This window comes from Podarcis filfolensis (genome assembly GCF_964270895.1).
Source record: "Podarcis filfolensis genome assembly, chromosome: 10".
Taxonomy (NCBI): domain Eukaryota; kingdom Metazoa; phylum Chordata; class Lepidosauria; order Squamata; family Lacertidae; genus Podarcis; species Podarcis filfolensis.
Window position 1 is genome coordinate 71,729,939 of NC_139612.1, and position 21,937 is coordinate 71,751,875.

The window sequence follows — 21,937 nt, forward strand, 5'->3', positions numbered from 1 at the left end:
GGTTTTGAAGCACGGATCCTCATGGATCCTTACACTTTTTGCATTGGGCCAACCCAAACTCACTGTCAGATCACATATCATAGCCAGGGGCACAGCATACACCACAAAAAACTCAGATCCACGCCTGCCTGGTCATACCGTGGCCCAAAAACGTGGTTCCGAAGCATGGATCCTCATGGATCCTCATGATTTTTGCACAAGACCAGCCCAAAGTCACTATCAGATCAAACATCATGGCCAGGGGCACAGCATCTACCACAAAAATTACGGATCCACAGCTTCCTGGCCACACCATGGCCCAAAAACGTGGTTTCGAAGCACGGATCCTCATGGATCCTCACGCTTTTTCCAGTGGGCCAACCCAAACTCACCGTCAAATCACACATCATGGCCAGGGTCACAGCCCGCACCACAAAAAACTCGGATCCATGGCTTCCTCGTCATACCATGGCCCAAAAACGTGGTTTTGATGCACGGACCCTCATGGATCCTAATGCTTTTTGCATTGGGCCAACCCAAACTCACTGTCAAATCACACATCATAGCCAGGGGCACAGCCTGCACCACAAAAATCATGAGTTGCACTACAAAAATCACAAAAATGCCCTTACCTGCACTGTTAATGTCACCACTGCAATATTATTATTAGAGCCGATAAGTGAATATATGTCTACCGTATTTTTCACTCTATAGGACACACTTTTTACCCTCCAAAATTAAGGGGAAACGTGTGTGCGTCTTATGGAGCGAATGCAGGCTCCTTGGCTTCAGCGATAGCAACACGAAGCCTCCGATGCGCAGAGGGAGCGCTCCCTCCGCGCTCCTGAGGCTACGCGTTGCTTTCGCTGAAGCCTGGAGAGCGAGAGGTGTCGGTGCGCACCGACCCCTCTCGTTTTCCAGGCTTCAGGGATAGCCACCTGAAGCCTTTGGAGTGCAGTGCAAGTTCCCGCTGTGCTCTGAAGGCTTGCGGATAGCCGCCTGAAGCCTGGAGAACGAGAGGGGTCGGTGCACACCAATCCCTCTTGCTCTCCAGGCTTTGCTTCGCTGGAGAGGCGCTGCACAGTTTTTCCTCTCTGCGCAGCGCCCCTTCAGTGAAACTAATATCCAGATTCAAGAAAGACTGTATGGCAAACATTTAAATCAGTGAAAAGACAGATTTTGAGTCCATCATAACAGAGTTCTACCTTTTGGGTAAAATTTATAAACTATTACTCAAATATGACACCAAGCCCGAACAAGCAAAACCTTATATGACAAAATGGATGCAAAAATTTTAAGAGCAGTTCACAGTGGAACAATGAGAACAATTATGAATAAAGGAATAAAATTTACCGCAAGTTAAGCCCTAAAACAAAATTGGTACAGTGGAACCTCGGGTTGCAGACATAACCCGTGACCGAGGCACATCCACAACCCACAGCGTTCGCATCCTGAAGCGCCACGTCTGCACAGGCACCGGCGCAATTTGGCGCTTCTGCGCATGTGAAAGCGGCGAAACCCGGAAGTAACCTGTTCTGGTACTTCCAGGATTCCCGCGGTCCGCAACCCAAAAACACGTAACCTGAAGCGGCCGTAACGTGAGGTACGACTGTACAAATATGTTCTTTCAATGGTATATAACTTTGAAAAATATACAGAAGATGAATAATGCAATGAATGGACATTGCTGGAAATGTGATAGACCTTAAGGAATCTTTTTCCATTTATGGTGGACCTGTGAAAAGACCAAAAAGTTTTGGAGGAAAGTTCATTTCGAAATGAAAAAATGTAAAAAGATACCCTAAATTTGCATTGGACCCCAAAACTATGCTGTTGGGAATGACTCCTTCAGCTACTGTACTGTGAAATCATCAGTCGAACTATTTAGTTATATCACCACAGCAGTCAGAGTGGTGTTGGCCAACATATGGAAATCTGACATATGTCCTGAAATAGATGCATGGAAAGAGAAACTATCAGAATATGCAGTAATGGCAAAACTTGCGAATTTAGTAAATAATTGACTCATCTTTATAATTTGTATACCACTTAACAGAACTGTAACAAAATGAACATCTGTAAGGATTTGTATAATAGACCTTAGTTACAAAAATATTTCCTGTTTAAAAATAGAAGCTTTGTGTATATATGATAAAGAAAGAAATATATAGTAGAAGAAATCTTGTCTGTCTGATCTAGAAATGAAATCATATTTTAAAATAATTCTTGCTTTAGATTTTTATAACCATATATGGTATTTCTCCAATAGCAAACTACCTAGAATTGGAAATAATATTTAGTACACTAACCTTTGTTTAACTCTTGATAAATGTCAGCTTGCTGAGTTATTTTGTACGATTGTGATTCAATGTTATATTTGCGCTCAACAAGGGAAACCCACATGACCTGAAGGTGTTGCTGTGCAATGCTAGGTCAATGATTCATAAGACCACTGCCATCCATGACTTGATCATGGATGGAGGACTTGACCTGGCATGTGTAACAGAGACTTGGTTGGATGAAGCAGATGGTCCTGTCCTAGCTGCTGCTTGTCCACCAGGTGTCTCTTACACACAGCAACCCAGGTCATGTGGGCGGGGGGGGGGGGTTGCAGTGATTTTTAGGAAGTCACTAGCTTGCATCAGGCGTCCTACTGGGAAGACCCAGTTCTCTGAGTGCATGTTCTGGAAGCTGGGCAATAGGGGCAGTACAGGATTCCTTTTGGTGTACTGACCTCCCCGCTGCACTAAGGATTCCCTGCCTGAGCTGCTTCAGGTCATGGTGGATGTTCTCCTGGAGATACCTAGTTTGGTTGTCCTACGGGATTTTAACATCCATGCCAACATGACCTTACAAGGGGCTGCTTGGGACTTCATGGAAAGCATGGCCTCCATGGGGCTGTCCCTGAATAAGTTTGGCCCAACTCATAGTCATGGACATGCCTTAGACCTAGTGTTCACCTCTAGTGACATGGGTGATATGACACTAGGTAAAAGTGAAACAAAGAAGTGCCATGGTCAGATCACTTCCTGGTGCAACTGGACTTCTCCGTGACCATTCTCCTCTGCAGGGAGGTGGGACCAATGCGGATGGTCCGCCCCCGCCACTTAATGAATCCAAATGGTTTCCAGAGAGTGGTAGGGCATGCTTTATCCCATGTTGATCGCCTTTCAGCTGATTCCCTGGTGGCCCGCTGGAATGCGGAGTTAACCAGGACTATCGACTGTCTGGCTCCGAAGCGCCCTCTCCGACTGCATGGAGCCCGGACAGCCCCATGGTTTTCTTTGGAGCTGAGGGTGAGGAAACAATCGCTGAGACGGCTAGAATGCCGGTGGCAGAAAACTCATTCTGAATTGGACTGGACACAGGTTAGAGCTCAATGTCAAGCCTACCAAGTGGCGATAGCGACGTCGAAGAAGACTTTCTTCACCGCCTCTATTGCATCTGCAGAAAATAGTAGCAGGAGACTCTTTCAGGTGATTTGCAATTTAACGGAACCACCTTTACCACCGGGGCCTTGTAAAGACCCCAAGATCTCCTGCAACGATTTTTCAAATTTTTTGCAGATAAAGTTGGTAATATTCGGAAGGAGGTAGACACCACCGTGGGAGCAGGGTCGGGGTGGGAGAGAGCTAGAGCCCTGTCTGGTCAAGTTGCATGGAATCAATTTCAATCCGTTACCCCCGAGAATGTGGACAGGCTGCTTGGATGCGTGAAACCAACCACCTGTCTCCTTGATCCTTGCCCATCCTGGCTAATAAAAGCAAGCTGGGAAGGGCTGGGCGATGGGCTCTGCAGGGTGGTGAGGGGGCATTCCCAGACCTGCTGAAAGAGGCGGTCATTAAACCGCTTCTTAAAAAAACATCTTTAGACCCGGCCAGTATGGCCAACTATCGCCCAGCCTCAAATCTTCCATTCTTGGGCAAGGTGATTGAGCGGGTGGTTGCTCAACAACTCCAGGCATGCCTGGAGGATGCAGACCATTTGGATCCCTTCCAATTGGGATTCAGGTCTCATCATGGGACTGAAACTGCCTTGGTCGCGCTGGTTGATGATCTCCGGGGCTAGGGACAAAGGTGAGAGCTGTTTCCTAGTTCTGCCGGATCTCTCAGCGGCTTTTGATACAATCGATCATAACATCCTTCTGGACCGTCTAGAGGAGCTGGGAGCTGAGGGCACTGTTATACAGTGGTTCTGCTCCTTCCTCCTGGGCTGTGTCCAGAAAGTGTTGGTGGGGGATGAGTGTTCAGACTTACTTGTGGGGTGCCTCAGGGTTCCGTCCTCCCCTCCATGCTTTTTAACATCTACATGAAGCTGCTGGGAGAGATCATCAGGGGGTTTGGGCTTGGTGTCCATCAATATGCGGATGATACCCAGCTCTACCTCTCTTTCAACTCAGAACCAGTGAAGGCGGTGAAGGTCCTGTGTGAGTGCTTGGAGGCAGTTGGAGGATGGATGGCAGCTAATGGATTGAGGTTGAATCCTGACAATATGGAAGTTCTGTTCTTGGGGGACAGGGGGTGGGCTGGTGTGAAGGACTCCCTGGTCCTGAATGGGGTAACTGTGCCCCTGAAGGACCAGGTGCGCAACCTGGGAGTCATTTTGGACTCACAGCTGTCCATGGACGCACAGGTCAATTCTGTATCCAGGGCAGCTGTCTACCAGCTCCATCTGGTACGCAGGCTGAGACCCTACCTGCCCAGAGACTGTCTCACTAGAGTGGTGCATGCTCTTGTTATCTTCCGCTGGGAATACTGCAATGTGCTCTACGTGGGGCTACCTTTGAAGGTGACCCGGAAACTACAACTAATCCAGAACGCGGCAGCTAGACTGGTGACTGGGAGTGGCCACCAAGACCATATAACACATGTCCTGAAAGACTTACATTGGCTCCCAGTACATTTCCGAGCACAATTCAAAGTTTTGGTGCTGACCTTTAAAGCCCTAAACGGCCTTGGCCCAGTAGACCTGAAGGAGCATCTCCACGCCCATCATTCTGCCCAGACACTGATGTCCAGCACCAAGGGCCTTCTGGTGGTTCCCTCACTGCGAGAAGCAAAGCGACAAGGAACCAGGCAGAGGGCCTTCTTGGTAGTGGCGCCCGCCCTGTGGAATGTCTTCCTATTAGATGTCAAAGAGATAAACAACTACCTGACATTTAGAAGACATCTGACGGCAGCCCTGTTTAGGGACGTTTTTAATGTGTGACTTTTTAATGTATTTTTATTTCATTTTTTTGGAAGCCACCCAGAGTGGCTGGGGAAACCCAGCAAGATGGGCAGGGTGCAAATATATTAGTAGTAGTAGTAGTAGTAGTAGTAGTAGTAGTAGTAGTAGTTGTAGGATTTGATAATCTTTATAGGTCTTTTAAATTTCTAATCTATAATCTATCTATCTATCATCTATCTATCCCCTCCTCCTTTTCCCTTTCTGTACTTCCCTAATAAAATTGAATACATATATATTTTTAAAATTTACGGCTCCACAGTTTTCTGGGTTGCCCCATATTCATTACCCAACCACCTATGCTGCTCATGGCCAGATCACTTTGGGGCACTGCCATGCTGTAAAAAGATTCTCATGAAGCACAGATCCCCATGGTTCCTTAGGTTTTTTTATGTTTGGTCACCCTGAAATCACTATCAAATCACACAGAATGAACCACAAAAACCACAGAGCACAGCCAAGGAGCAAACACTATATTAAATACTTTAATCCTCATGGATCGACATGATTGTTAAATGGACTCCACCAAATTATATTGTACGATCACACCAATGTCCATGGAATGACCGAAATACAAACACTATCTGAAATGGTTCTGCATTAGCAAGGACATTGAATTAAAATGACATTCATATTGATAGCTTCCACTGTGAAGAACAGCACGTGGAAATTTTTGACGCTGCTAAACCTCAAGAATATCCAAGGCAGAGATTGTGATGATCTTACCTGTGAATGTAAATTATCAAACCAACTAGATGGAGACCACCAAAGTAACCATGAAAAACAATCACCTGTCTTGCGTCAATTCAGCTACAAATGGTTTTGGGACAAAAGTTGGTTGCTTTGTGGGGGTGGTAATTATAAATGGAGGTTTAACTGCAAGTTTTATTGCCAACAGATTTTGTCAGTGCAAACTTTGAAATAGGGGGTCTCCAACGTGGTGCCCATGGGCATCATGGTGCCTTCTGACAGCTTTCCTGGAGTCCACCACGTGTTTTTAGAAAAAGAACAGGATTAGTGGTGAATTGTGCCCAGCATGACTTCAGATTGCTCATAGTACATTTGATTGACTGCAGGGGCATACGATGGGACAGCGGGGTGATGGTGCCCCGGGGTGCCATGCTGGGGGGAGAGTGACAGTACGGTCACTGTACTGGCTGCCGCTTGTGTGGCGTCCATGTGGGCTGCCTCTCTTTCGGCAACTGTACAGACAGCCCCTCTGGCAGCGACTGTATGGGCCGTACGGGCAGCTGCTCTCGCGGCGACTGTACAGGCTGCTGCTCATGTAGCGTCCGTACAGGCAGCCCCTCTCACGGCAGCTGTACGGGCAGCCGCTCTCCTGGCAACCATACGGGCTGCCGCACGCGCGGCGTCCATACGGGCTGCCATGCGTACACAGTCCGTACAGGACATTGTGTGCGCACCTGTCAGAGCTGCCCTAGGTCCCAGCTCACAAAGGACCAACGCTGCTTCGTTGTTAAATACAAAAGTCTTTATTGAAGTTCAGTTTCACTTCCAGAGCTGCAGTGCGCAGCCCTACGTCTCAAGCTTTAGACCGCTGATGCTCCGTCTGAATCTCCTCCCCCCATACACCAGTTTAAGACTCTAGCCTTGCTCCACCTCTTCCTCTGCTCTTTCCTCCTCTGGGTCCGCCTGCCCGTCGGGGTCTCGCCCTTTCTAGACTCTTCTGACCCTGATTCCCCTGAGCCTTCTCCGTCCCTCCGGCGGACTTTAGGAGCTGGTTCCCCATCCGGGTCTCCTGCTGTCCCCCGCGCCTGTACATTTGAACTTGGCGCGTGCGCCCAGCCAGCAACTTTCCTCCTGACCGTTTCACTGCTGCTGTCACTGCTTCCCCCTTCGGGGGGACTAGCTGCAACTGACCTCCCCTCCATTCCCCCACTCTCCGATGGAGGCGTGGTCAGCCCTGACTCATCTTCTCTCCCCGCTGGAGGAGACGCTGGTCCTGACACATGTGACTCTTCCCCCCCACTACGCTCTGGTGGGGAAACTGGTCCTGATCCCCCGCTGCTGCTTTGGGGTTCCCCGCTGGCTCCTTGTTTCTGGTGCGTCCCCCCTGGGACCCCCCTTGCCCTGACCATCGGCGCCCCCTTCTGGGAATCTTCTGATTCGCTGGAGAAGCTCATGGAATCTCTCGGGTCACTGTCATACTCCCCTACGCTGCCCTCGGATTCCTCCCCCTCGCTCTCCATTTCCTCTCTCCCCTGTGCTCCTGCTCCCGAGCCCCTGACAGCACCCATCATCCAGGACTTGTTACTGCTTTCGCATAGGCATTGATTCAAAAGATCTTCCAGAGGTTTTCGTGTGTCCAGACTGTCAATCCACTGTGGCCAAATAGATTTTGAAACTGCGAACTATCATATTCCACAGGTTGGTATAATACAGCAAAATCCAAACATATAGTTTTCATCATCATGGCAGGGATGGTCATTTTCCATAGAATTCTTATTTATGGAGTTAGTTTTTATATCCTGCTTTTCTCTACTTGAAGGAGTCTCAAAGTGGCTAAAATTCTCCTTTCCCTTCCACCCCCACAACAGACACCTTGTGAGGTAGGTGGGGCTGAGAGAGTTCAGAGAGAAGTGTGACTGGCCCAAGGTCACCCAGCAGCCTGCATGTGGAGGAGCGGGGAAGTGAACCCAGCTCACCAGATTAGAGTCCACCGCTCTTAATCACAACACCACAGAAACGTATCTCTTAAAACTCTGGAGCAAGCTGTTCAGTTAAGCCTCATAGTGATACTGATTTGTGGATGGAAGGTTGGTGATGAGCAAGTTTGGTTCCCATTTCCCAACACAGAGACCATAGAGCAGTTTCTTTTGGGGGCTGAACCTGCAGAGTGTTTCTGTTCAGAATTTCCGTGGCAGAAATTGGGTAAGTGCCTTTATATACATTCAGCTTCTCAAATCGAACCCCATCATGAAACTTTCCGGTGTAGCTGTTGGAGGTGGAGGGCAGAGAAGCTGCTAGTCCTTACCTCCCTCCTCCCAGCCCCATGATCAGTTGCCCAATGGGCTGAATTTCAGGGCTTTTGCATGTAAAGGGCAAGCTTGTTCTTTACTTGTTTAGATCTTTAAACTTGGGAACAGATATTTTGCTCCATGACCAAAATGACCAACAGGGTCAGCTTCTAGAGGACTGGAAAGATCATGATTGTACTTCCCCTACCCTCAGCCCTAACCCCGTTGAGTATTTTTTGTTATGAGACTGAGTGTTTGGGGCTGATGCTGTAGCATTCTTGTCTGGGGGCTTGATGGAAAAACAGAAAAGTGACCCTCACCTAACTCTCCAATGCCCTTCAACAAGAATGCTGTAGGAAATATTGCTAAGCCCAAAGGGAGGCAAGAATTTGCTTCAGCTCACCTTGTTAATGGCAGAGCAAAAGCTATGTGTGTGTCATTCTCAATCAGTCTACTTTCAGGACTGATTTTAGAACCCTCTTATGTCAGGCCACATGGTCACTGAAGGTGGCCCCATCATGCAAACATGACTATCCACACAGGGACCATCTATTTTTATTTTTTTCTGATACTGGATTTTAAGTTACAGTTACATCTTTTAAAACAGCTGTCAGTATATCACACTGTATTCCACTTGCCTTCCAAAGGAACACGTGGCTCTCCCCACATAGCGGGTTAGGTTGAGACCGCTGATCCAAAGTGATCAGTAATTTTTACGGTAATTACAATCCTGCTTTCCCTTGTACCAGCTTACCTTGACTACAGTAAGGCCTTTGAAAAGGTCCCCTATGATATTATTGCAAAAAAACTAGTAAAATGTGGGCTAGACAAAGCTACTATTAGGTGGATTTGTAATTGGTTGACAGGCTGAACCCAATGAGTGCTCATCAGTGGCTCACCTTCATCCTGGAAAAAAATGACTATTGGGGTTCCACAAGGTTCTGTCCTGGGCCTGGTGCTATTCAATATTTTTATAAATGATTTGGATGATGGAATAGAGGGCATGCTAATCAAATTTGCAAATGACTGCAGACTGGGAGGGGTTGCTAATGCACCAGAGGACAGGGTCAGAATTCAAAATGACCTGAATAGCCTAGAGAGCTGGGCCAAAACCAACAATATGGAGTTTAATAGGGAGAAATGTAAGGTACTGCACCTGGAGAGAAAAAATTAAATGCACAGGTGGGCGACACTTGGCTTGACAACAGTACCTGTGAAAGGGATCTGGGAGTCTTAGCCGACCACAAGCTGAATATGAGTCAACAGTGTGATGTGGCAGCTAAGAACGCCAATGCAATTCTGGGCTGCATCAATAGGAGTATCGTGTCTAGATCAACTGAAGGAATGCTACCATACTATTATGGTTGGTCAGACCACACCTGAAATACTGTGTCCAGTTCTGGGCACCACAGTTGAAGAAGGATATTGTCAAGCTGGAGCATGTCTAGAGGAGGGTGACCAAAATGTAAAAGGTCTGGAATCCAAGCTTCGGAACCACGTTTTTGGGCCATGGTATGGCCAGGCAGGCGTGGATCTGAGTTTTTTGTGGTGCAGGCTGTGCCCCTGGACATGATGTGTGATCTTACAGTGAGTTTGGGTTGGCCCAATGCAAAAAGCGTGAGGATCCATGAGGATCCGTGCTTCAAACCCACGTTTTTGGGCAATGGTGTGACCAGGATGCTGTGGATCCGTGATTTTTGGGGTGCAGGCTGTGCCCCTGGCTACGACGTGTGATCTGACGGTGCGTTTGGGTTGGCCCAATGCGAAAAGCGTGAGGATCCATGAGGATCCGTGATTCAAAACCACGTTTTTGGGCCACGGAGTGGCCAGGAAGCCATGGATCCGTGATTTTCATGGTGCAGGCTGTGCCCCTGGAGATGATGTGTGATTTAACGGTGCGTTTGGGTTGGCCCAATGCAAAAAGTGTGAGGATCCATGAGGATCCATTCTTCAAAACCACGTTTTTGGGCCATGCCGTTGCCAGATAACCGTGGATCCTAGTTTTCTGTGGTGCAGGCTGTGCCCCTGGACACGATGTGTGATTTGACAGTGTATTTGGGGTGGCCCAATGCAAACAGCATTAGGATCCATGAGGATCCGACCTTCAAAACCACGTTTTTGGGCTATGGAGTTGCCAGGAAGCCGTGGATCTGAGTTATTTGTGGTGCAGGCTGTGCCCCTGGCTACGATGTGTGATTTGACAGTGAGTTTGGGGTGGCCCAATGCGAAAAGCATAAGGATCCATGAGGATCCGTGCTTCAAAACCATGTTTTTGGGTCACGGTATGGCCAAGAAGCCGTGGATCCAAGTTTTTTGTGGTGCAGGCTGTGCTCCTGGCTATGATATGTGATTTGACAGTGATTTTGGGTTGGCCCAATGCAAAAAGCGTTAGGATCCATGAGGATCCGTGGTTCGGAACCACGTTTTTGGGCCACGGTATGGCCAGGAAGCCGTGGATCCATGATTTTTGTGTTGCATGCTGTGCCCCTTGCCATGATGTTTGATCTGATGATGACTTTGGGCTGATCTTGTGCAAAAATCATGAGGATCCATGAGGATCCGTGGTTCGGAACCACGTTTTTGGGCCACGGTATGGCCAGGAAGCCGTGGATCTGTGATTTTTGTGGTGGATGCTGTGCCCCTGGCCATGATGTTTGATCTGATGGTGACTTTGGGCTGGTCTTGTGCAAAAATCATGAGGATCCATGAGGATCCGTGCTTCAAAACCACGTTTTTGGGCCACGGTATGGCCAGGAAGCCGTGGATCTGTGATTTTTGTGGTGGATGCTGTGCCCATGGCCATGATGTTTGATCTGATGGTAACTTTGGGCTGGTCTTGTGCAAAAAGCGTGAGGATCCATGAGGATCCGTGCTTCAAAACCACGTTTTTGGGCCACGGTATGGCCAGGAAGCCGTGGATCCGAGTTTTTTGTGATGGATGCTGTGCCCCTGGCTATGATATGTGATTTGACAATGTGTTTGGGTTGGCCCAATGCAAAAAATGTGAAGATCCATGAGGATCCGTGGTTCGGAACCACGTTTTTGGGCCACGGTATGGTCAGGAAGCCGTGGATCCGTGATTTTTGTGGTGGATGCTGTGCCCCTGGCCATGATGTTTGATCTGATGGTGACTTTCAGCTGGTCTTGTGCAAAAATCATGAGGATCCATGAGGATCCGTGTTTTTTAACCATGTTTTTGCGCCCCTGCGGCCCCACGAAATAGTGGATGCATGATTTTTTTGATGCTGTCTACAGAGTAAGACATGGTCTACAGTATCATGGTGGTTTTATTTAATTTGAATGAAAAAATCATATGAATTCACGAGGATCCGTCTAGATCCGCCTTTTACCTTTTTCCCTTTGGGACCACCCAGTGAGTTGTGTTTGCAAAGGCCATTTGCAGAAAGGCTCCTATTGTATCACCTGCGGCTACATGCCAGAGTTTTGGTCTTTTTGCGGAAATGTTTTCCTCGGGCTGAGACCATTTGGGGCTTTCAAGGTCAGCACCAACACTTTGAATGGTGCTCGGAAATGGACTGGGAGCCAGTGAAGATTTCTTAGGACCCGTGTTCAGGGGCCAGCTGTTAGGGGGCCGTTCAGCTGCTGTCCAAAACTGGATGTATCCCTTGCCGGAAGTAATCCATAAACCGCTCCTCCTCCGCCTTCTCGGGATGCCATTGGGGCGCGATGCTCCTGCTCTCGAGAGAGGGAGAGGCGTGAGTTGGGTGCGTTCGGCTTGCCAAGGGTTAAATGGAAACGAGCTAGTTTCCTAGACAGGAAAGTAAGACGGGGGGGCAGGTCCTCCAGAGCGAAAGTACAATCCCTCCCTTTCCTGCAAGAAGTCGGGCGTGTGGGGGTCCCGTTGGTTCGGCTCTGCAGAGGCTGCCTGGGGGCGCCTGCTGGGATCCGGTGAGTCTCCTCTCTCCCAGGATAGGGCCCATGGGGAGAGCGGGGGTCCCAGCGCTGCATGGCGAGAGGGGGGCATGTCAGGGCGCGGAGGGTCGCAGGAGGGCGGCAGCTCTGCTCTTCCTTTGCATGGATGTGCTGCTGACCCCTTGGGTCCAGGAGTGGGGAAATGCATGCAGAGAAACCCCATTCAGATGTATGGATCATTCCCCTTTTACAACAGAGGTTGTAGGCGGATGGAAACATTCGGACATGAAATATACCCTGGTCCCTAAAACGTCACCTGTGCAAGGAGAAGGAAGGAAGGAAGGAAGGAAGGAAGGAAGGAAGGAAGGAAGGAAGGAAGGAAGGAAGGGAAGAGAAAGCGCTTCCTCTTGCAGGGCAGAGTAAAACCTGTGGAACTGCCTTCCACAAGAGGCAGAGGCCACCAATCAAGGTGGCGTTAAAAGAGGAGGAGGCCAATCCGTGAAGGAGGAGGAGGACAGGGCGATGGGTGGCTCCTCTGCTCTGTCTCCCCTATAAGATGGAGCCCTCTGGCCTGATCCTGAAGGGCTCATTTTCTCCTCCAGTGCTTAGTGTTGGGATGCATCCAAGGAATCCGTGTGCTGGGCGATCTCCAGTCCTTGGATCAGCATGAAGCTGCGACCTGAGCTTCAGAAGCTGGGCACGCACACTCAGCAGAGTAAACGCACAACAGAAGTGGCTGGAGAGGCATGTGTGAGCAGATTTACAAGCAGTTTATTCAACATACATCAGGAGAAAGGAATCATGTCTGCTGTCCTTCATGTCCAAAGCAAGACAGCATAAGCAAAAGCTATACAGTGGTACCTCAGGTTAAGTACTTAATTCGTTCTGGAGGTCCACACTTAACCTGAAACTGTTCTTAGCCTGAAGCACCACTTTAGCTAATGAGGCCTCCTGCTGCTGCCACGCCGCCGGAGCACGATTTCTGTGCTCTTCCTGAAGCAAAGTACTTAACCCGAGGTAATATTTCTGGGTTAGTGCTGTCTGTAACCTGAAGCATCTGTAACCTGAGGTACCACTGTACACAAACAGAAGTTCCCAGAAAGCTGTGCTGGAGTGTAAACAGGCATGTGACACACAACAGTCATGCCTGTCCCTTAAGATGGAATGGAAATATTCTAACACTTAGTTCCTCCAGATGCAAGCGTGGCCTCTGAAATTGCTGGGGGTTGGACTAGATGATCCTTGGGGTGCCATCCACCTCTATAGTTCCATGAAAGCACCACTGGAGGTCTCACAAGCCAAGGCATTGAGAGCAGGAGAGGTCATGCTGGAAAGGAAACAATCATTGCAACCGTTTTTAAAACAGGAATCCAACGTGTTTGTTGTGGGGGGGCTCAGTGGGGAGGGGTAGACCCATGGATGCCGCCTTGATCTCCTTGGACAAAGAGGTGGGAGAGAAATGCCATTCATAAAGAGAGGCAGCCCAGCCAATCATCTGGCTGTTGCATTTTGGGCCAGTTCCCGAGTCACCTTCAAGGGCAGTTCCACACTGAGAGCGTTGCAACCATCCCATCTGGTGCAGAGCAGGGAGGACCAGGGCCATGTCCTCTCTTTCCCAAAAGGTCTGTGGGGTGGGGAATTAGCCTGAGCTGGACATGGGCCTCAAGTGACCATGATGGACCCAGGAGTGCCCTCAAGTATTCATGACTGGGGAGGGGGAATGTTAAGCAATGTAACATCATCATCATCATTATTGTTAGTTCCCTGCCCATCACCTGAATTTCCAAGAGCAGATTGCTAAATATAAAAAACAGCAATAAAAACAGTTGAAAACACATTACACTCATAGAAAGGCGGGTCCCACTTTATCTTCTTTTGAGTGCTGTCCTTTGACCCCACCCACATGTCATTTGGCCTCACCCACTTGGCCCTCAGGAGTTAGCCAGATAAGGGAATAAATGGGCCCTGAAGTGGGGTTGGGCAGGAGAGCAACTCTTGAGGAACCCTGAGTTAGGACCCCCACTATAACCCAATGCTCAGATAACACTCAGTACAAATGACTCACTTGTCAATCACAGTTCTGGCTTCATTCCTTGATTGAAAACTCTGAAAGGCAGGAGCAACCAGGCTGATTCATCTCTCAGAAAGACCAGCAGTTCCCTGCACATTTTGCATGGTCACTTTCCCTCTAGGAGGGCTGGAGACTTACTGTATTTTTCTCTCCATAAGATGCACTTTTTCCCTCCTAAAAAGGGGGAAATGTGTGTGCGTCTTATGGAGCGAATGCAGGCGGGAAACGCCCCCAAGAGCCACACACACGCTCCGCATGGCTCTTGCGGGCTCTTCCCCAAGGAGGGAGTGACACGGCCAGTCAGTCCCTTCTCCCTCCTCGTAGAAAAGCCTGCAGGAGCCGTGCACCCTTTAAAGAGCGTGCGGCTCTTGCTGGCTTTTGTGGGAGGTGGGGGAAGGGACAGAGGGCAGCCCCTCAGTCCCTTCCCCCACCTCCCGGAAAAGCCCCCAAGAGCCACACTCCCTTTCACTAGCCGCGTGGAGCATGTGTGCGGCTCTTGGGGGCTTCTCCCTCCTGGGGAAAAGCCTGCAAGCACCACACACACACGCTCCACGCGACTCGTGAAAGGGAGTGCTGAGCAGAGCCTGGGATGCATACAGGCTCTGCTCAGCCCTGTTGCTTTCTGAGGCCAAAGGAAAGGACTGGACCCTGATTAAAATAAGACACGAGGCTTTGACCGGCAAGGCTCTCGGAGGAAGTGCGTACACCACACCCCTCACCAGGCCATTTTATTAGCAAAAGAATCCTTTACACAGTGCTCATAAGAACCAATCAGATTTCCTCTGAGCATTTAAACAAACCCCAAGTGGGGACAAAGTTAAACTATAAACACTAGTTAGGCATGCATACTTTGGAGTAAATGAATGAAAACTACAAAGGAGCACATTCAGTAACCCCAGAGGTCATAAGCAATCAGTACACGTGATAAGAAGGATGGCCAGGAGGACAGCGATCATTATCACCTTAATGTGAAACCTGTTTCCTGGCCCTAAGATTAACATCCTAAGATTAACATGTCAGAAAAGCTACATCGACGAAACTGCCCATTGTCTTTGAGGACCCAGGACTCCTGCCTGTCTAAGTGTGTACGTGACTTGTGAAGAGAGAGAAATGGGCAGTAGAGGGAAAAGGGCATGAATGTAGAATCTTATGGGATTTAATCAGAAATTATCGTCACTATATCAATCCCAGTCAACACAATGCATTCATCGTGGACACAATGGCTTGATGTATATTTTATAATTCCACATGGTAATCCCATCTGATCCCTACAAGCACTCCCTTTGAAATATTTTTTTTCTTGCATTCCCCTCTTAAAAATTAGGTGTGCCTTATAGTCAAGTGCATCTTATGGAGCGAAAAATACGTTTTGCTTCTCCTTTCTAAAGAAACCTCAAGAGTCTGGGTTGTGGTGCAGTCCAGAGCTGGCTCTTCCAAGACTCATACATACTTCCTCACGGAACATTTTTCTCTTCCAGGCAATATGTCAGTTTTGTAACAGAATGATGTATTTGCTTTGTAGAATTTGCAAGGATCTCTAATTCAGACAGACAGAACTTGGCAGAAGATCAAGGGGTTCCTTCATCTCTCTTGGAGGCTTCCTGAGAGCACAGATGGATGAGGAAAACTCAGCTGGCCCTGAAGCAGGAAGAGGCCATGCCATCAGAACCGGGAGCAGTGGGGGATTCTGGGGAAAAACTGTGCAGAAGATCCTGGGTGAGGAGGACACTCTCCGCTCAGAGGTGCAGAGCCAGCAGTTGAGGCAGTTCTGCTTCCAGGAGGCCAAAGGACCTCGAGAGGTTTGCAGCCAACTCCACCACCTTTACCATCAATGGCTGAAGCCAGAAAGGCACACGAAAGCTGAGATGCTGGACCTGGTGATCTTGGAGCAGTTCCTGGCTGTCCTTCCACCGGAGATGGAGAGCTGGGTGAGGGAATGTGGAGCAGAGACCAGTTCCCAGGCGGTGGCCCTGGCTGAAGGCTTCCTCCTGAGTCAGGCGGAGGAGAAGAAGCAGGCGGAGAAGCAGGTGAGAGAGACTTTCCTCTGGATACTCCAAACGGGCTCCGAACATGAGTGAAGGTATCTGAAAACTCTCCATCCTTTTTTGGAAAGCAGCCATTGAATGCTATCAAATTGGCCTTCTGTTTTTGCCTCTGTCATTCCTTTTCTAACTCTTCTTCATATTCTCTGTTTTGAATATTTGTTGCTATTTCAGAGACAGGATCTGTTTGCAGAAATGGGCCCAGATTCCTCTGAGACTAAAAGGACTCGGTTGAAAACCAGAGAGAGGCTGCTGGGTAAGGAAGGAGTCCGTTCTCCGTTTGGTCCCTTTCTGTGGATATCAAAACGAATCCATGGGTTCTTGTCATCTTTTTTTTTTGGGTGGGGGAAGACACTTGGGGCCAAGAGCACCAAGGAGGGAGATGTATTTTTTAACCCAACTAAATTATGAAATGGGTCCAAATGTCCAGATGCACTCAGAAGGTGAGACTTTTTGGAGAGCAGCTGCACTCCTGGCTTCCCACTTACCTCTGTCTCTTGCAGGTGACCAGATGATGCCAGCAAGACCTCCTCTTCCATCTATTCCTGGTGGGGAAGGAGAAGCAACGGCTGTGGAAGCAGCTCAGGTAGAGGGAGGGAGCCCTGTGGGGGAGGGGGCTGAGGGGGGGCAGCCAGGGCGCCTCTGGCCCCCAAGGAATCTCTCTCCTCCTCTTGGCTTCTGTCCAAGCTGCTCTGAAGGCGTCTTTGTCAAGGGCAGCTTGGACAGAAGCCAAGAGGCTGGGAATGCCATTTGAGAAGCTTAATGTGCTGGGAATAAGGAACAGCCACCTTGCCTTAACTCACCTTCTGAAGGTCAATAAGATCATTCATAAGTCATTGTCGTTTTATTTCTAGAGTTATCATTGAATGCTAAAATAGACTTCTAAGCAGTTCATCAAGGCTACAAAAAAACAGTTCCCAGGATTCACCTATCCTGTCACATCAGTTGCACAATGGGGCTTTCCCCCCCTTCTCCTCCCCCCAGTGCACTTCTTGAAGTTGTCTTTAGGGCATCAGAAGGGTCTCCCCCCCCCCCAAGAACATCACATGGGGAGCAGAGAGGGGATCCTTCCATCTGGCACAGACAGAAGGATTTTAAGAACACAATGTAGAGTTCTACCCATTTACACAAAGATTAATGTCCATCACTAAATCACACAAGAATTCCACGGAGACATTAAAAGGAGCACCCACAATTAAAACGTGCAGCAGGACGATCCCATTGAAACAAAACACCATTTAATGAGCAGAAAGAAACAGCAATGTGTAGCAGATAATCTTTATGCTCTCTAAAGAGGACCTTTTCATTTCTCTCTTAGGGTCCAGTGTGCTTTGAAGATGTCGCTGTTCATTTCACAGATGAGGAATGGGCGTTGCTGGATCCAGACCAGAGAGCTCTGCATAAGGAAGTCATGGAGGAGAATCACGGGATCGTGGCCTCTCTCAGTAAGGCTCCCTTGTGGATCCTAATCTCTCTTTGGAAATTCCATGCATCTCTCTCTGTGATAAGCCTCCCTGGTTTTGAGGGAGCTCTACAGGGCCACTTGCAGCACCTGGGATTCTAATACCCCCAAACTGACCTTAAATGGAGGGCTATCAGCATGTTTTGACTGTGGACATGATGAAGCCAGCATAGACCTTGCTGAGAATGGAATGGGAACATGCTAGGAATTTGAGGTTAGGAAAGCACATCTTTGTTTGACACTGTCCTGCCTTGTATTTCCCAAAATCTTCCTGACACAGAGCTTGTGGAAGGCATTGAGGGGTTGTTTCTGATGGTTGTAATTGTCCACAATTCACTTCACAAAGCAGCTTGCTCAACACACAATCCTGATAGACCTTCATCTTGGTATTGGTTAGCATCCCATTCACCCATACAGTGGTCCCTCGGGTTACAGACACTTCAGGTTACAGACTACGCTGACCCAGAAATAGTACCTTGGGTTAAGAACTTTGCTTCAGGATGAGAACAGAAATCATGCGGCAGCGGTACGGCGTCAACGGGAGGCCTCATTAGCTAAAGTGATACCTCAGGTTAAGAACAGTTTGAGGTTAAGAACAGACCCCCAGAACAAATTAAGTTCTTAACCAGAGGTACCACTGTACTCTTTTGGAGAGGTGTGCCGTTGCCGGAACTGCCTTGCCAGTACACTTGTCCAGGTCAGCATCAATGAAGAGGTTGTTGGTTTCTTAGGTAGACAAAATCATCCACCACCTCCAGTGGCTGAAACTCGCATGGTTCTAGGCGCATTTTGCAACAGGGAATGCCATAGACACGAGCAGTTTCTGAGCTCTGCGTGCAGAACCTAAGATTTCAGATTAAAAGTGCAGAGTGGAAGGAAAGGAGGACCTTTTTCTGCCTCCCCACTTCCAGCTACTCTCTGAAGACTGAAGGAGAGACCTTCTTTAAAAATCAGGGGGGTGGGCAGGGGAAGGACTAGACCATGTGAAAAATGAACATATTATTTTAGCTGCTGTTCATTCCTTTTCAGCTTTGTATTTTTGTCGTAAGAGAGTGCATATGGACATTCCATTTTTGAGCCCATAACCTAGATTTAAGGTCCTCTTTATGTTCTAGCTGTCCTATCTCTGTTTCTAACACTGCCCACCTCTAGTGTGTGGTCAGCAGTGTTGATGCATGGAATTCTTCCTCTATCACAAGGTTAGTGATCAATATTCAATACAGTGGCACTCCATTTCTTCCTGCAGCTCTAATCCATTTCCTCATTGCAGGTGGTGATGATTTGGAAATAGAGAGCGAGGATGCCCATGACAGAATCTGCACAGTGGAGAAGCCATTGCCACTCTTGGAGTGTGGAGAGAGCTTCAGTCACAGCTCCCATTCGACTACCCACCAAAGAAATGCTATTGGGAAGAAACCCTCTCAGTTCTCTGAATGGGGGGGAACTTTCTGTTGGAATGAAAGCCTCACTTCACAGGAAATAATTCACACAGGGGAGGACCCACTGAAATACTTGGAATGTGGAAAGAGCTTCAGTACGAGTGCACATCTCATTTCACATCAAATAACTCACAGCAGGGAGAAACCCTATCAGGGCTTGAATTGTAGGGAAAGCTTTAATACAAGCACAACCTTCCGTAAACATCAGAGAATTCACAGGGGAGAGAAGCCATTTCAATGCCAAGAGTGTGGAAAGAGCTTCAGTCAGAGCACCCATCTCACAGCCCATCAAATAATTCATACAGGTGAGAAACCCTATCAGTGCTCGGAATGTGGGCGGAGCTTTAATCACAGGGCGAATCTCACGGCCCATCAAAGAATTCACAGTGGTGAGAAACCCTATCAGTGCTCAGAATGTGGGAAGAGTTTCACTGTGAGCTCCGGTCTCGCTTCCCACCAAAGAATTCATACTGGGGAGAAACCCTATCAATGCGTGAATTGTGGAAACAGCTTCAGTCAGAAGGCAAGTCTCATTTCCCATCAAAGAATTCACAGTGGTGAGAAACCCTATCAGTGCTTGGAATGTGGGAAGAGCTTCAGTCGGAAGCAAAATCTCACTTCCCATCAAAGAATTCACAGTGGTGAGAAACCCTATCAGTGCTCGGAATGTGGAAAGAGTTACTGCCATAGAGCCAATCTCACTTCCCACCAAAGAATTCACAGTGCTTGGAACGTGGAAAGAGCTTCTGTAAAAGCGCCCATCTCGCTACCCATCAAAGCATTCATACCGGGGAGAAATCCTATCAATGATTGGATTGTGGAAAGAGTTTCCTCCAGAGAGCCAATCTCACTTCCCACCAAAGAATTCACACAGGGGGGAAACCATATCAGTGCTTGGAATGTGGAAAGACCTTTAGTCACCGTGCCAGTCTCGTGGCACACCCAAGAATTCACAGTGGTGAGAAACCATAACAGTGCTCCCAATGTGGGAAGAGCTTCACTGTGAGCTCCGGTCTCACTTCCCATCAAAGAATTCACAGTGGTGAGAAACCATATCAGTGCTTGGAATGTGAAAAGAGCTTCGGTAAGAGGACCAAGCTCATGGTCCATCAAAGAATTCATACAGGGGAGAATCATAGAATTTTAGACCTGCAGGAGACCCCTGGGTCGTCTAGTCCACTGCAGGACTCTCAACTCAAGCTTCCATGACATATTGCCTTCTCCTTACAACTTCTCCTTACAAACCTCCAAGGAAGGAGAGTCCACAACCTTCCAAGGGCATCTCTAATTTGAAGCCATTGGTTTGGGTGCCAGCCTCCAGAGCCAGTGAAAACAAGCTTGTTCAATCTTCCACGTGATAGTCCTTCCTGTTCCTCAGAAGGCTTGGTTTCCCAACGCTTAATTGTCTTGCTCACCCCCCTCTGCACACCTTCCAGCTTGTCAAAATCCTTCTTAAATTGGGGCACCCAGAACCGGACACAGGACTCCAGGTGTGGTCTGAACAAGGCAGAAGAAAGTGGGGCTGTTACTTCTCTTGATCTGGACACTTGTCTTCTTTGGACGCAGCCTAGAATAACAGCCTTTTTTGCTCCTGAAACCTACTGTTGACTCATGTTAGTCTAAGACCCCTTTTCCACATGTACTACTGGCAAGCCCGGTATCCCCCATCTTATATTTGTGCGGCTGATTCTTCTTGCCTAAGAGCAGAATCTTACCTTTCTTCTTACTGAAATTTATTGGATGCCTTTATATACCACCCGTTTCTTCAAGAAGCTCAGTGTGGTCTTAAGTCGTTCTCCCCCTCATTGTTTAATCCTGACTACAACCCTGTGAGGTAGGTTGGGCCGTGAAGCCATCACCCAGTGAGCTGCATGGCTGAGTGGAGATTTGAACCCAGGTCTCCCAGTTCCTAGTCCAAAACTCTTAAGCACTGTACCACACTGACTCTCGAATGAGACTCTTGGAAAGTGCATGCATGCGCGTTTACTTAAAGTTTCAGTGAAATGTCTTGGTGTTTGTATTTAAAGTTGTGTACACATGTATCAATGACATTAATATATTAATGTAATTACAGTAGAAGAGTAAATTTTAGGTAATGCTAGACGGCGATAGGGTTAGTTTGGAATGCTGGGATTGAAAAATTGAACAATTTCCACATGAATCACAACAAGATCTAAAATATAAATACAAAACACCAACAGCAACAACCCCCGAAAAAGCCCCATGTCATGTATTGATTAAGTTGTTGGAAAATTTATTATGGGAAAGGGGGTAGAACTCTTAAAAGTTCATGCAACCATCTTCTCGGGGTTCCTACTCTTTGTGGGGATGAACCTTGTTGCAACAAATAAAGCTCCGGTCTCCTGACCACTGTTTTGCTCCTTTAACTTGCCTGGATTCTCCTTCTTTGCTGACCCCGGAGGGACCGCGGGGTGTGACCCCCTGGGGAGCTGGGCAGTGGAGGAAATCAGCACCCCAGGATTTTTTCCTTCTCAGTGCTTTTCCCCCTGAGCCTCTTAGCTAAAAGCCTGACACCCCGCAATGAGACAGGATTGTGTCCCTGCCCTCAGCAAACAAAATAGCTCCTCCCCCCAAGATACTGAGGTGCCCCGAGGGCTGTGCGGGATCCCCAGTCATTGAAATGAAAAGGGGAGAGGCTGAGGAAAGTTTCAGGGAGCAGGCAGGGAGGGGGCAGCACAGGCTCCAGAAGCTCCTTCTCACTGATTCCTCCACACCTCTCCCCCCCAATTACGCCTGCCTCCCCCCTCCTACGGCTCCTTCACAAGTGTGGGGAAGCTGCGCTCCCTCTGCCCCCCCGTCAAAGTTCCTTTAAGATCCCAAGTTGCAGGGAGAAGGTTCACCTGCAG

General features: G+C 48.4%; 2 protein-coding genes and 1 long non-coding RNA gene across 3 annotated transcripts in view; 2 read left to right on the plus strand and 1 right to left on the minus strand.

Annotated features, from left to right (window-relative positions):
- The window catches only part of LOC310742959 (uncharacterized protein), a 184,440-nt gene that overhangs the window by 24,456 nt on the left and 138,047 nt on the right, over positions 1 to 21,937 (plus strand). The window lies entirely within an intron of this gene.
- LOC310743354 (uncharacterized protein) lies at positions 12,007 to 20,247 on the plus strand. Its single transcript, XM_083573531.1, has 6 exons — positions 12,007 to 12,092; positions 15,650 to 16,154; positions 16,344 to 16,425; positions 16,673 to 16,755; positions 17,488 to 17,614; positions 18,902 to 20,247. The coding sequence occupies exons 2-6, from the start codon at positions 15,741 to 15,743 to the stop codon at positions 20,074 to 20,076; spliced, it is 1,881 nt and encodes a 626-aa protein (XP_083429657.1). The 5' UTR covers positions 12,007 to 12,092; positions 15,650 to 15,740; the 3' UTR covers positions 20,077 to 20,247.
- LOC310743356 lies at positions 14,799 to 16,736 on the minus strand. Its single transcript, XR_014538974.1, has 2 exons — positions 16,658 to 16,736; positions 14,799 to 16,460 (listed from the first exon to the last, which is right to left on the minus strand). It is a non-coding gene; the product is annotated as an uncharacterized lncRNA (long non-coding RNA).

Excerpts from the sequence above, each read along its gene's own strand:
- LOC310743354 (XM_083573531.1), top strand. The coding sequence starts at position 15,741 with ATGGATGAGGAAAACTCAGCTGGCCCTGAAGCAGGAAGAGGCCATGCC. Across the intron at positions 16,155-16,343 it reads AGAAGCAGGCGGAGAAGCAG|AGACAGGATCTGTTTGCAGA; the intron begins GTGAGAGAGACT and ends TTGCTATTTCAG. Across the intron at positions 16,426-16,672 it reads AACCAGAGAGAGGCTGCTGG|GTGACCAGATGATGCCAGCA; the intron begins GTAAGGAAGGAG and ends TGTCTCTTGCAG.